Source organism: Nilaparvata lugens, chromosome 3 (assembly GCF_014356525.2).
Source record: "Nilaparvata lugens isolate BPH chromosome 3, ASM1435652v1, whole genome shotgun sequence".
NCBI classification, from domain to species: domain Eukaryota; kingdom Metazoa; phylum Arthropoda; class Insecta; order Hemiptera; family Delphacidae; genus Nilaparvata; species Nilaparvata lugens.
Window position 1 is genome coordinate 4,581,121 of NC_052506.1, and position 15,218 is coordinate 4,596,338.

General features: G+C 33.7%; 1 protein-coding gene across 1 annotated transcript; it reads right to left on the minus strand.

Moving 5' to 3' along the window:
- Window positions 1-7,188: 7,188 nt before the first annotated feature.
- LOC111063573 lies at window positions 7,189-14,320 on the minus strand. Its single transcript, XM_039422647.1, has 4 exons — window positions 14,073-14,320; window positions 13,289-13,382; window positions 10,292-10,399; window positions 7,189-7,413 (listed from the first exon to the last, which is right to left on the minus strand). The coding sequence occupies exons 1-4, from the start codon at window positions 14,079-14,081 to the stop codon at window positions 7,271-7,273; spliced, it is 354 nt and encodes a 117-aa protein (XP_039278581.1). The 5' UTR covers window positions 14,082-14,320; the 3' UTR covers window positions 7,189-7,270.
- Between the last annotated feature and the right edge of the window lie 898 nt (window positions 14,321-15,218).

Sequence of the window (15,218 nt, forward strand, 5' to 3'; positions counted from 1 at the left end):
TCATAGAACTACTAGTAATTAAAACAACTGAGCCCACCTGTTGCAGCTTCATTTGTATTTGATTATATATACAAACTAGCCGTCAGGCTCGCTTCGCTCGCCATATCCTTCTAGCCAGGGGGCTCCGCCCCCTGGACCCCCAACTGGATCGTCCAAGAATCTCATTCTCGCTTCGCTCGCCTGCATTTTTTTCATATGTTAGGACGATCCAGTCGGGGGTATGGCGAGCGAAGCGAGCCTGATGACTAGTAATATAATATTTATAATAATTAAATATAATAATAATATAATTCCCAGGATTGAAGTAGCAGTGCCCAATCAATTTTTCCGCGATAAATGCATTTCAATCTTCAACTTGGTGCCAACCTAACAAAGTCAACTCAACTTAATGCCAACCTGACAAAATCATTAATTTAGTTACCAGTTAACAACTGTTTCGAAGAGGTACTCTCTCCAGATTATAGTTCTATATTAACATATGGTATGGACATTTTTCAATTATAATTAAGAGAATAAGAAGAATATACATGCTAAAAGACGAACTTTAAACCCTTAGAGTTAAAATATTACCAAAAGATTTCTTAGTGCGCCTCTAAAGGGCCAACTGAACATACCTACCAAATTTGAACGTTTTTGGTCCGGTAGATTTTTAGTTCTGCGAGTGAGTGAGTGTGTGAGTCAGTCAGTCAGTCAGTGAGTGAGTGCCATTACGCTTTTATATATAAATAGATCTCAATCAATTTGAGGGAATATGTAGATCCATTCACGATATATAGAATTCACGTTAAGAATATTGAAGGTATAATAATTGGACAAAAGACCCCAGCTACAATAGCTGAAGCATGTTACCAAAGACCTAGGAATCCAGACCTCCATCTAACTGAATGTAGTACCCTTTGTACTGACTTATGCTCCACGAACACGTGCATTTCACTTTTTATCAGCTGATGCTATTTTTACTTTCCTTGCCCTACTACCATAGGTAAGGAAAGTATTGCTTTCCAAAGAAAATTAAGGTACCCTAATTTTAAGTTTTCTATACGTTTCAAGGTCTCATGAGTCCAAAAACATGATTTTCGGGTATTGGTCTGTGTGTGTGTGTGTGTGTGTGTGTGTGTGTGTGTGTGTGTGTGTGTGTGTGTGTGTGTGTGTGTGTGTGGTGTGTGTGTGTTGTGTGTGTGTGTGTGTGTGTGTGTGTGTGCGTGTGCGCGCGCGTGTGTGTGTGTGTTGTGTGTGTGTGTGTGTGTGTGTGTGTGTGTGTGTTGTGTGTGTGTGTGGTGTGTGTGTGTGTGTGTGTGTGTGTGTGTGGTGTGTGTGTGTGTGTGTGTGTGTGTGGTGTGTGTGTTGTGTGTGTGTGTGTGTGTGGTGTGTGTGTGGTGTGTGTGTGTGTGTGTGTGTGTGTGTGTGTGTGTGGTTGTGTGTGTGTGTGTGTGGTGTGTGTGTGTGTGTGTGTGTGTGTGTGTGTGTGTGTGTGGTGTGTGTGTGTGTTGTGTGTGGTGTGTGGTGTGTGTGTGTGTGGTGTGTGTGTGTGTATGTCTGTGAACACGATAACTCCATTCCTAATCAACCGATTGACTTGAAATTTTAAACTTAAGGTCCTTATACCATGAGGATCTGACAATGAAAAATTAAATAAAATTCAATTCAAAATGGCGGATAATTACTAAAAAACCATGTTTTTCACGGTTTTCTCGAAAACGGCTCCAACGATTTTCTTCAAATTTATACCATGGATAGCTATTCATAAGCCCTATCAACTGACATGAGTCTCATTTCTGGGAAAAATTGCAGGAGCTCCGTAATATTCTTGTGAAAAATGGCGGATAATCACTAAAAAACCATGTTATTCACGGTTTTCTCGAAAACGGCTTTAACGATTTTCTTAAAATTCATACCATGGATAGCTATTTATAAGCCCTATCAACTGACTAGTCTCATTTCTGAGAAAATTGCAGGAGCTCCGTAATATACTTGAGAAAAATGGCGGATAGTTACTAAAAAAAACATGTTTTTCACGATTTTCTCAAAATAACTTGACCGATTTTTTTTTCAAATTCATACTCTGTATAGTTATTTATCAGCTCTATTAACTGGCATGAGTCTCCTTTCTGGGAAACTAATGGGGGGTCCACCCCATCCTTGAGAAATGGACTTTGTAACCTCCTTTCTCGTGCATGAGGTAGGTAGGTAGAGCAGTTCATAAAAAGGAACACATAGTCGAGATATTTCATCTGTGAAACAGCTGTTTTGACGACTTTAAAAAAATTATCACTAAAAAAAAATCATCGAATTTCACAATAATTTATTTACACAAAGGAAAAAGTACTCTGAAAACAATATTATATATACACATAAACAAAAGTCTGATCGTAGTTTCAAATATGAGCAAGAAAAGTTGTGTGAGTGTACCACTCCAGATTTTTATTACATCGATATCTGTAAAGAAACAGTGAGATACAGATATAATGAGCATAATATGATGAGAATGAAATCCGCGTGTTTGTGGCACATAAGTCAGTACGACTTATGAATGTCTAGAGACATTCTATACAGTTCCTCATAACATTTCATGACTATCATTATTATTGAACGAAAATCCAAATTAAACGCTGCAATTCACCCAGAAGACTTCTGCTACTGAAAATATTGACAACAGGGTAAACGTAAACAGCCAGATGGAAATTCGATGAGCGCTACTATTCAAAAATTATTTGTCAGCCTGGGAATCGAACCCAGTACCTCCTAATTGCCATTTCATGACTTGAATGTATCAACATTGGATTCATTGTATGATTCAATGAATCAAGATTGATTCAATGCATCAGCACAGATTCAACACAAGAATGAATTGATACATTCCATGACTTCAGTATTGCATCAACTAACAATATTGAATTAATTTCATATAACGTGACTGTTTCTCGGCTATTTGGTAGTATTGACAGGGGAAACATAGAGAACAAGAGAGAGTATCCACTCGATAGAACTTTATTTCTGGATGGGAAATGACTGTAGTGATTGCCAGTTGAATGCTGTTGGAATGCAATCACAGCATCTTATTCTCGATCCAATCGATTCAAACATTGACAATGAGTTGTCCGATCAACGATCAACGAACAACGATCAACGGTTAACGATCAACCATCAACGATCAACGATTAACGATCAACCATCAACGATCAACGATCAACGACAACGATCAACGACAACGAACAACGATCAACGATCAAGAATCGTAGGAAGACATAGAATATTCAGTCTTGATGTTTTGAGATACAGTTATAACAGCACTGCATAATGAGAAATTCATTAAATATATGTTAAACAATATTTTAGTTCAATCGAAATCGTAGATCGATCAACGATCAACGATCAAGAATTGTTGCAAAACTTCGATTATTGAGGCTAGATGTTTTTTCTGATAATGATGAATACAACATTGCATTGCGAGAAGTTTATCAAAGAGCTGTTAAACAATTCGTTAGTTGAAGCTTGGTTTGAATTATCACTAGAGCTGTAAATATTTGAAAGATGGTTAGATGATTAGAAACCATCAAAGCATAGATTTAATAGTTGATACAGTTTTACCTAGTTAAACGAGCAGAAACTGGATTAACGGCTGTGCAAAGGCTAAAAATAAACTTTTTAATCGTGATATTTTTCAAAGTTTTCCGATTTGTATATCAAGTTATCAAAATCAGAAAGTTTTCTCAGGAAAACATTTTTTTCCGATCATTACTTTTTGAGATATGAGCGCCTAAAGTTTAAATTTTTGGGACAGAGCATTTCAAATTTGGTAAGAGATAAATCCATAAGATTCAGAGGATGGATTCTTCATGGTATTGTTGATCTAGTAAAACAAAAATTTTCTGAAATATCAATTTTTGAAAAATTTATTCAATTTACCAAAAATAACTCAACTAAAAGTTATTTTTGGTTATTTTTATAAATTGAATAATTATCTTGAAAATTGATATTTTCAGAGAATTTTTATTCTACTAGATCAACAATGCCATGAAAAATCTATCCTCTGAAACTCATGGATTTATCTCTTACCGAATTTGAAATGTTCAGTCCCTAAAATTTAAACTTTAGGCGCTCATATCTCAAAAAGTAATGATCGGAAAAAAATGTTTTACTGAGAAAACTTCTCCATTTTGTTAGCTTTATAATATACAAATCAAAAAACTTTGAATAATATCACGAGTAAAATGGTTATTTTTAGCCTTTGCACAGCCTTAAACTTAGATGGAGGCTGTTTCTTTAAACATCTTTGAAAATAACAAATTAATGAATTGAAGTACGGTACAACCTATGAAACCTTATGTAAACTACTGGAATTCATCTCTTCAAATTAACCACCAACAGAGTTGATAGAAGATCGTTCTCAAAATTCGCCCAGAAATCGGCCCCAAGTTGCGAGATTTCATGCGACACACTGTATATAGATTTAGCAACAGTTTGGTGGCAACTTGGAGGCGATTGAACGCATCTAATCTAGAAGGCTGTGACTGTTTCGCCGGTCGGATAGTTTTCTCTTTTTATCTAGCTTTTTTTTGTCTAGTTTTATTTGAGAGTTGATGAAGCGACACTTGGCTCGAATTCAGTCAGTGACGTCATCAAGCCAACTTGGAAGCGAGGGACTTTGCCAACATATTATGTACAGGGTGGCCAATAGATACATATATATACACATCAAGATACCAACAGAATTTGGGAGGTAGTCGGTTGAAGAATGAGATATCAATGCCAAATTTCTTTGTAAATACCCTACATAGTTGATTAGAAGCTGTAACTATAGCGAAGTCCACGTTATAATGATAGTATTTGATCAACATTGGTGATGCTATCCTTGTCTATCATTCGTCAAAGCAGATAGCGTTATCCTTTTCTAGCTACGCTATGTTGCCATCGTTTTCGTTGTATCTTTTTCACTGCTATTATAACGTGTACCTCATAGTGGATGGATCAAATCGATAGAAACTATGTTTTAGAAAGAAAAACTATAGAAGAAACAATAATATGAAGGAACTATCAGGAATTGATTCGATAGATTCTAAGATATGATCAAGGTTTTTGAGAGATGTCAAGAGATTTGTAATGGAATGTGAGAATATAGATACTTTTTTTAGAATTCTCATGTAGACTTGTATATAATAATATTGTACAATATACTTCGAAGCTAAAATTGATAAATCAATTTTATGTAATAAAATTGATACTGTTATGTTACTGTTATGATACTGTTGATACTGTTATGATACTGTTATGTAATATGTGTCACTTCATATGCGACCTCAGTAACTACATTTTAGTTTTGTAATCAAATTTATATCACCATCTCAAACAGGTTTAGTACCTCGAGATGCAAATACTCAATTGGCATTGCATTTTATTTTGTAATAGTATTTACTCATGTTGTAAAATTTGTATTGCTTTTATTATGTATTTTCTAAGATGTTGCAATTTTATATTTCTGCCAATAAAACATTTTCAATTTTCAATTTTCAAAAATTCCATATTACAAATGGATTGAAGAACGTTAAAGCCTTGTGCACACTACTGAGATTTGCATGAAGGCGACGGCAGAACTTTAAACACGTGGTTTAATTTAATTATTTAAATCTTTACCATCGCTAAGACATTCAAATCGAAAAGGGTGCATAAGGCTTGATAGAAATATTGGAGAATTAAGAGTGGATAAGCTATTAGAAATAGATATAGGGCCGGTTTCCGAACTCGGGATTTGGCTAAGTTCTAGACTTTAAACAGCTGGAGTCAGAATATTGGCTCTCCGAAACGGGGCGTAGTCGCAGTCATTGTCATAGTCACGTTTGAATAAAATTTCGAAAAACTAGAAAATTGAACACAAAATAAAGAGAAAATAGTGTAAAGTTTCAGCTATTTTGAATTATTTAGGAATGTTTAATTTTGTCAAGGAAAAACGTTTCCAATTATAGAAATTAGAGAATAAAAACTGCGACTACTGTTATAAAAACTGCGACTACACCCCGTTTTGGAAAGCCAATTTTCTGACTCCAGCTGTTTAAAGTCTAGACTTTAGCTGAATCCCGAGCTCGGAAACAAACCCTTAGTAGATCATTTTTGAGTAATTATAATTATAACAGATATATTAGGTTATTGAACACATCAGATTGGAAAAATATGATGGAGCATTCGAACACTATTGTAAATCAAAAATGTAGGAGTCATTAACAATAATAGGATCTCCTTCCTTAATTAGTTTGATTCTTGGAGCACTGAACTCTCTACACCTTTTCCAACTGTATTTGAGAAAGTATCAATTGTAATTGAGAATAGTCAATTGTATTTGAGAAAACGTCAGATGTAAATGAAAATAGTGAATTGTATTTGAGAAGTCATCACTTGTAGTCGAGAATAGTGAATTTTATTCGAGAAACTATCATTTCAATTCGAGAACATACGATCTGAAATCGAGAAGTTGTCAGTTGTAATTGGGAAATGATTTAAGAAAAAACCAGTGCTTCCAGTTATTATATTTTTAATAATTGTACTAATAAAAAAAATATGATAATATATTTGATATACCAAAAGTTCAATTGCGCCTTGAACATAGAGAATTTGATCTTCATCAAGTGGAATATTTCACAAAATGTTTGGAGACAAAAGTCATGTTGCCAACATACATAGAAATGATACTCATTAATCATTCATAAACAGTACAGGGGAAATAATTCCATCATTGAAAATATTATTTTGCCCCCATGCAAAGTCTATGGTAGTAATTGGAATACTGTGTACGTAGTACAGTATCCTTTCCTGCTCAAATCAAACCTGTACTGTAGACTACAGAAGAGCCACGACATGTCATTTAGGAAATTTTCTCATTTTCAATTGATATCTTCTCATTTACATTTGACGATTTCTCAAATACAATTCACTACTCTCAATTACAAGTGATGACTTCCCAAATACAATTGACTATTCTCATTTACATCTGACATTCTCTCAATTACAAGTGACTATTCTCAAATACAATTGATACTTTCTCAAATTAACTTGATACTTTCTCAAATAAAATTGGAAAAGGTGTAGACCTCAAAAAGTTATCTATTAAAAATTAAATCATTCATTTTGAAACACCTGCACGTGAAGTTGTTTTAGAGTGAGTAATTTGAATTCTGTGGATAAATTAATCATTGAGAGTCGTCATAATTGATTTCTATTTATTTCCTAAAATTTGTTCATGTATATAATTTTTGAAATATGTGATATAAAGTTTATTTTTTCAACGACATCCGGCTCGTGGAGCCAATCTGGAAATTCCTTTTTCTTCTAAATCGTTGAGAATGCTGTAACCCAGGTAAGAGTATGTTCCCTGGTATTCAGATAGCTCCGTGTAGTAGAGACTTGGTCTGCAGTAGCCTAAAACTGAGAAAATGAAAAGTATTATATAAACGAAATTGAAATCCTTCATTAACAAAATGAAATACTTGAATGGATTTGAAGAAATAGTATGAATTATAGTGTAATCCACATTATAATGGCAGTGGAGAAAGATAGGACGGCGTTGCCCATTCTCTGCCTTGTCGCTACCTCTAAAAGAGGACAGCTGATACCAGTATATCTGATGTAATATAAACTGTTCATTATTGTTCAAAATGAACAGTTCTATTCAATACGTCAAGAAAAAAACTTTTTTCAATAATTAAATATGAATTTTCATAATTGAGATTGGATAATTTGATAAACAACTATATTCCTACATTGTTGAAAACGATCTGGCAGCGTTGCTAAACTAGGAAAGGATACCCCCATCTGCTTTGTCGAATGATAGACAGCATAGCCACATCTAATACAAGGCCCCGGCCTACGATATTGCAACGTCGCAGTGTAGGCCTAGAATCTAATACACGATTGGTGAAAAAGATTTTAAAAAATACCAGCTGATCTTTTTCACCAATCGTGTATTAGATTCTAGGCCTACACTGCGACGTTGCAATATCGTAGGCCGGGGCCTTGTATTAGAGGTGGCTATGTAAACAGTAATAGCAACACCGCAATGTCAATCAAATCACTACCTCCGTAAACAAAGCCGTAGTGAATTCGTGTGACGTAAGCACAGGTAGGGCTCCTACACCAATCAAAACACTGGCTGACATAGATCAACCAGTGGCGCCATTTCACCAAACTGCTAAGGGGGGGCAAAAACCAAGAGTTACGAGGGGGGGGGAAGAAATACCCCCAAAGGATAGAGGGTCCTGGGTTTTTTCCCATAGATATCACATCCAAGATGTTATTAAATGATTCATTTTTCCAGTTTTATACAAATGTGGTAGAAGTATCAATACAAACATCTACATTATTAGTTATTAAATCATGAAATATTTATTAGAAATATGGACCTACAGAGAGGTTCTAAAGTAGGAATACACTGAAACAGATTTCTTGAAAATCATGGAAACGGATTAATTTTTCTTTTAAAATAACAGTTTCAACAATTTCATTGGGGATCATATTATTCTAATTGGAAAATAACTTTCAGTTAGAAAGCTAAAGAAACTTTAAGCTGGCTCCATAATTTTCACCAACTCTGTACATACATTGATTGTCTGATTGTGCCCTTTCTTTTGCTTTCACTGTGACATCTTGCAACCTTGTTAATTCTCACGTTGAAATTCATGCAATAACTCTTGTGCCCTTATTGTGCCCTGTTAGTTATAATAAGTGCCCACACTTATTTCACTTATTGTGCCCTGATCAATAATTGTACCCATTCTATTTTAAGCTTCAACTATACCACAGAGAAAAATATATTCTTCATTACTCCGTACCCGTAGCCATACTTCCAAGGCAATTTTGCTACATTGTTGATACTGTAGGAGGAATTATACTACTGATGTTTGAAAAAAGTATTAAATCAGTATGAGATTTTAAGGATTCGAGTAGTTAGACCCGCATTTTCATTATTTATCTGATCCTTGGGGGGGCCTATGGCCCCCCTACCCCTCCTAAATAGCGCCCCTTAGATCAACTGAAATCATAGAATTTTTATTGGTGTAGCAGCTCTACCTGTGCTGACGTCACTCGAATGCACTACGGCTTTGTTTACGAAGGTAGTGATTTGATTGACATTGCGGTGTTGCTATCACTGTCTATCATTTGACAAAGCAGATGGCGCTATCCTTTCCTAGTTTAGCAAGTTTCCTAGTTTATGCACTATGGCTTTGTTTACGAAGGTAGTGATCAAATGAGCCTACTATCATTATAACGTGGACCTCACTATAGTGGAATTGGTAAAAATTTAATTAAATTCATTTCAATTATGAATAAATTTCACTCTATCAATAAGAGCTGCACGGACTCAAAGCATGAAATGAATGGATATCTTTTTACATTGAATGTTTCTACGAAAAGCATATAATGGATTCAGAAATACAACAAATGAATTCTAACAAGATCATTTTTTGTCGAAGTGTTTCATTTCGCAGTTACAGATAAACTGTAATCCACAGTAAAAGAATTGAATTAGATTTATGAAAAATAGGGATTATCACTGCTACAGGCATTGACAGCAATTATTGGCTTGTGGCAATCAAGACTAGAGTTAAATAAAAATTAAATACACAACAGTCGGTTCAGAACACGCTACTCTCCTTTCCCACTTCTATCTTTCAAATCGACCAATCACGTGCGAGTAGGCTTCATAGGCTTAGTACAAAGCCACGCCCATAATGCGCTCTCATTGGCTGATGCTTTCGCGCCATTTTGAATTCTCCATTTCACTTCAATCAATGGGAAGCTATCGAAGGAGACATAATTTGTGAAGTTGAAGAGATGAGTAAGACAAAGATGGTGATAACCAGGAGAAAAATTATAATTCTCAAAATTACGTTTAGTAGCTGTTCCAGAAATTGCAATTCGTGAATTGGTGATATCTCTGAATTCTATTGGTGATATTTCTGAATGTTTCTAATTCGGGTGATATTGAATTCGTGATATTTCCAGACAACATCACTAAGCTACATCTTGCCAATAGCAGTATCTGAAGTTCCAATTATTAAATTATTGCTAATTTCTGTACCAAAAACGAAATATTGAACTAGTTCTTAGTTCATGCTCAAGGCGTTTACAGGTATTATCTGCGATAAATCAATCTCATACTTATTCAATAACAAAAAGCGTGCTAGCATCCTGCTTCGATAAATCTAGACATGACTAGCTTCGATCGATTCTCGCCATTATCAAAAAATGTCAAAAACATCATCATTTTCAAGTTTGTAAATAAGAAACAATTCGGTTATTTTACCTCTTCTAGATGAAGGTACAGGAGGCAGTAGTTTCTTGCATGGAGGGTAGTACAGTTTTCTTGACTCAATCATCATTGTGTCCTTTGCTAGGAGATCTTCATCTTTATCTAGAGAAAAATCAATTTCAAATTACTTATTCAATCACTATTCATATGTCTGACACAGTCGATCCAGATATCTGACCATGACTAAGGAGAGAAGTATGGAGTGGGTAAATATATAGATAGATTCATCATAAAAATACTTCACTCACATGGGGTACTTTTTAACAAATTATTAAAAACAATATACAATTTTTTTTAGTACCATCTATTTTTAAAAACTTTAAAATAGTTCAACAACTAGATTCGACCCTTTCAAGTTGAAAATGACCTAAGTTAGGGTCGAAACTAGTTGTTCAACCATTTTAAAGTTTAAAAAAAATAAAGGGTACAACAAGACTTCTATATTGTTTGTATTAATTGATTCATCACTTTCCGACAAGTATTTCTTAACTTGATAGAGTTGTTGTAATGTGGCCTCAACAATACTCTGGACATTAGACTAAATTTGGGAATAGTCTAGATGAAGTTTTGGGCTGGCGCCTGTTTTTCATTTCGCTTTTGTATTTCAATGTATGAATGAATTAGTGTAGAATTAAATGTATTAGAATGAAAAAGTATTTCTTAACTTGATAGAGTAGTTGTAATGTGGCCTCAACAATACTCTGGACATTAGACTATTTTTGGGAATAGTCTAGATGAAGTTTTGGGCTGGCGCCTGTTTTTCATTTCGCTTTTGTATTTCAATGTATGAATGAATAAATATACATTACACAACTCCAATCCAAGAAAGTAAGAGAGATAACAGTCTATTAAGCTTTGATTTGAAATGAATGCAATTTGAAACAAGATCACCATACATATTATATACTCACCTATTTCTTTATCCATGACGGAATGCATGTAATAATCCGTTTTTGAACTATAGTGTGGTCCACAAAGGATATAGAAAAGGATATAATAGCAGTGGATGAAGATAGAAGAATAGCGATGCCGATTTTCTGCATTAATTAATTATATTTCTACACTGTCAGAAACATAATTGTCATCGTTGTGGACCTAGAAAAGGATATTACCATCGGCTTTGTCGAATGATAGACAAGGATAGCAAAACCAAAGTTGATCAAATACTGTCATTATAACGTGGACCTCACTATATTTTCAACGACACTACAGTCTAATTTTTGAATATTAGTTAATGAGTGTTGAGAATGGATTTAAAAATCCGAAAGCGCTCTACAAGTGAGTATTGGTTTTAATAACACTAATATTCAAAAATTGGCTGTAGTGTCGTTGAAAATAGTTCAAAAACGAACATATTATATGTAACAAAACTTCAACGCTCCAGCCAAATCGATCACCCTGCTGGTTTTTGTAGTAGAATACCTACTGTTTATTTATTTATTTATTTATCTATTAGAACAGTCACAAACACGATATTGGGAAAGAGAAACAGGCAATTGCCCAAAACTTCTTCAATTCCTTGATTTTGGCACATAAATAGTCCAAAGTGAGGTCTATTGAATCTATTACTATGAAAAGGGAGAAACCTTCCAAAATTATACATTCATCTAGGATCTAATTTATATAATCCTATCCACCCAGTAAATCTCTATCCTTATAAAAATGAAAATTGTTATCATAACCATCCATTTGAATAGTTATCAACTCTACGTACACACACACATTTTATTGAGATTCTCATAAAATCTTCACCAGTGGATAAAATTATTTGAAGTCATGAAAACCAGTCATTCATTGACAATGTGAAAAACTAGTTTCGGCTGTTACTCCATCATCAATCTCTCTTAGCTTAAAAGCTCAGAACATCTAACATGGAGCAGAGTACAGTATAAAAGAAGCCTTACTATTGGTAGTTGACTAACAAAGTAGAAGGCTGCCGTTGGTCGAGACAAGACCCATTGTGGAAAGAGCACCTATACTAACTTAAAACCATCCACATTCTGCGATTCCTCATGTATTAATAATAAATGATTCTCAAGTCTGTATTTACTTTGAAACTACCCAAATTCTGCAATATTCCGAATGTATAAATCATAAATGATGCTTAAAGTCTGTATTTACTTTGAATATGTCACATACTATTCAAAATGTTCCTTACTTCATGAATTTGTTTCGACAATCCACCGTACATTTATCATTTTCATTGGGAATATGATATTCAATTTCTAGAATTTGGTTATGATCATCAGGTTTTAACTCCGAATCAGAATTAGAGGTAAGTAGAATTGTGTCTCATCATAAAGTAGTTTATTTGTGTCTTATCATTATTCAATATCGGGGCACCGAGCTTTGCTCGTTATTTATTTATTGATAAACAAAACTCAATTCTTTGAAATGATAAGGAAAGGACTAACAGGCACAGCCCAAAACTGTTTCTTCCCCGAATTTTGATTTATTCACTATAAATATTCCAAAAAGTAGGTTATGTTCCATACACTTGAATTCAGGTAAAATTTTCAGTCCAAATACTTGAAAACATAAAAGTTCTAATTTAGATTGTTCACATACGGAATTGAATAACAAAATAACACTTACTAATCACTTAGAAATGTAAAATAATGAATAACTTTGAATATTATAATATATAACATCTAATGTCAACAAATTAGAGTACTGTATTTTGATCGAGTCAATTAACATTTATAGATTTCTCGCGAGATACGGTAAGTTAATTGATTACACCGCTGATCTCCCACACAGGCACACGCATCTCCTGCTATCGACAGACGACGAAATCATAATCTGTTTTTCCAAGGATGAATTATCCTTTTCATGTCCTTCAGCTAGTTTTCCCAGGGATGAGACCTAGTGCAATCAACAGATAATATAAACAGAGGTTGCTAGTTTAATAATATAGAATAAAAATAGAAAAATATAGACAGATATACAGAAATTGCTCGCTTAATATAATAGGATAAATAAAATTATTACCTAGATTGCAGTTGTAGCTAACTTGATAAGTGCTCTGTAGTCGTTGAAGATAAAGTTGTTTCACTGATTCCAGTTCCTCAGATCCTAATTTTTCCTGTGAATAGACAAGTAGTCAATATATCATCTATGACAATATTTTTATGCAAATATTCATGTATTTTAGCCTGTTATTTTTCAAAACGTCTCCTTACATTAGACAAAAGAATAAAAGATGGTTAGAAGTTTGCAATAGTAGCCTACAGAATTTGAAGAATGATAAGTTTAAGAAAAAGTCCTCCAACTAATGAATTACCATGGACTTTTTTAAATTCCAAATTATGTTCTTTAGAGTTCAATAAAATTACTACTCACATGAGTAGTTGATATTATACGTTTTAATTATCCTTTTTAATTCTTGATGAAATAGCAACTGATTGTGAGAGTAGGTTTTCACATACCTACTACAGTAGTTTTGTACGATGAACAAAACATTATTCACGAATCTCATAAGTATTGTACTGATTTTTCTCAACTTATCAGAAGTTATGTACTGTATTTTCTGAATTTTTGAGAATTATCAAATTAAAAAATTCAGATGAAACTTATCTCCTAAAGGGGGTATTGTACTGACAAACTAAAATACTCTACTAATAGTTATTGACAGAAGGAATTTTAATCAAACAGCTATTAATAAAATTGCAGTACTATTATAAACTTATTACTCTTCAGATACTATAACTACTATGATTACGATACTATGAATAAAATTTACAAATGTTTGTCAATTCATAATTGATAGGCTTACCTTCTTCATGCGTATGTAATTGTCTTTCTCTTCCTCTGGTAATGCAAATGTATCAACTGGATAGATTCTGTAATAACATAGAGCATGAATACAGTCTGAATGATTGATTCAAATGTTCCTCTATAGCCTAAGACGCGAATAGTGTAGTATCCAATATAAAATTATTATACAATTTGAAATACTAATTCCTGCGCATTCTACACCAAATTTTCAAACGTTCAATATTCGAAATAAAGGTGTATGAGTCTGAGCATTTCAAACCTCCTGTATTGAATAATTCTGATCCAATATTTGAGATCAGCTAATGTACAAATCTACTGTAAACGGATCTCAGAACACAGTAACATTTTCAAAACAAATTAAGATAATCAGTGGGCTAAAGTGCACGTCCAGTGCCAACATACCTGTCATCAAATTTTTGGTTGGGATCGATTTAGTATGTTATTTTGAGCACAAAATCACAAAAATTAAACGGCGCTCACTATTGTTTTTAAAATAAACTAAGTTCAAAGTAGCAGAACTTTACATGCATTTAACCTATAAGTAGCAACCATAAGTAGCTAAGGTTAGGAAAAGCTGTAGGTTAGGAAAAGCTGTAGGTTAGGAAAAGCTGTAGGTTAGGAAAAGCTGTAGGTTAGGAAAAGCTGTAGGTTAGGAAAAGCTGTAGGTTAGGAAAAGCTGTAGGTTAGGAAAAGCTTTAGGTTAGGAAAAGCTTTATGTTAGGAAAGCTTAGGTTAGAAAAAGCTTTGGGTTAGGAAAACTCAGATTAGGAATATCATAATTTGATGATTTAAATAATCAAAATGGCTGCTACTCATAGGTTAAATGCATGTAAAATTGTGAACTTAGTTTATTTAAAAAACAATAGTGAGCGCCGTTTAATTTTTGTGATTTTTGCTCAAAATAACATACTCAATCGATCCCAACCAAAAATTTGATAATAGGTATGTTGGCACTGGACGTGCACTTACACCTAATCAGTGTTCCAATTTCAACAGTAGTACTTTTGAAATTCAACTTACAGTACTAGTTTTAATAAAACGTATAAAATAACCACTGTTTTTAAAATGTTCAGTTAACTGGGTTCATAACAGTGTTATGAAACATCAATAATAATTAACATACGGATAGAAAAAAATGAATAAA

Excerpts from the sequence above, each read along its gene's own strand:
- LOC111063573 (XM_039422647.1), bottom strand. Across the intron at positions 10,400-13,288 it reads TAGCTACAACTGCAATCTAG|ATAAAGATGAAGATCTCCTA; the intron begins GTAATAATTTTA and ends ATTTTTCTCTAG. Across the intron at positions 7,414-10,291 it reads TGTACCTTCATCTAGAAGAG|TTTTAGGCTACTGCAGACCA; the intron begins GTAAAATAACCG and ends TCATTTTCTCAG.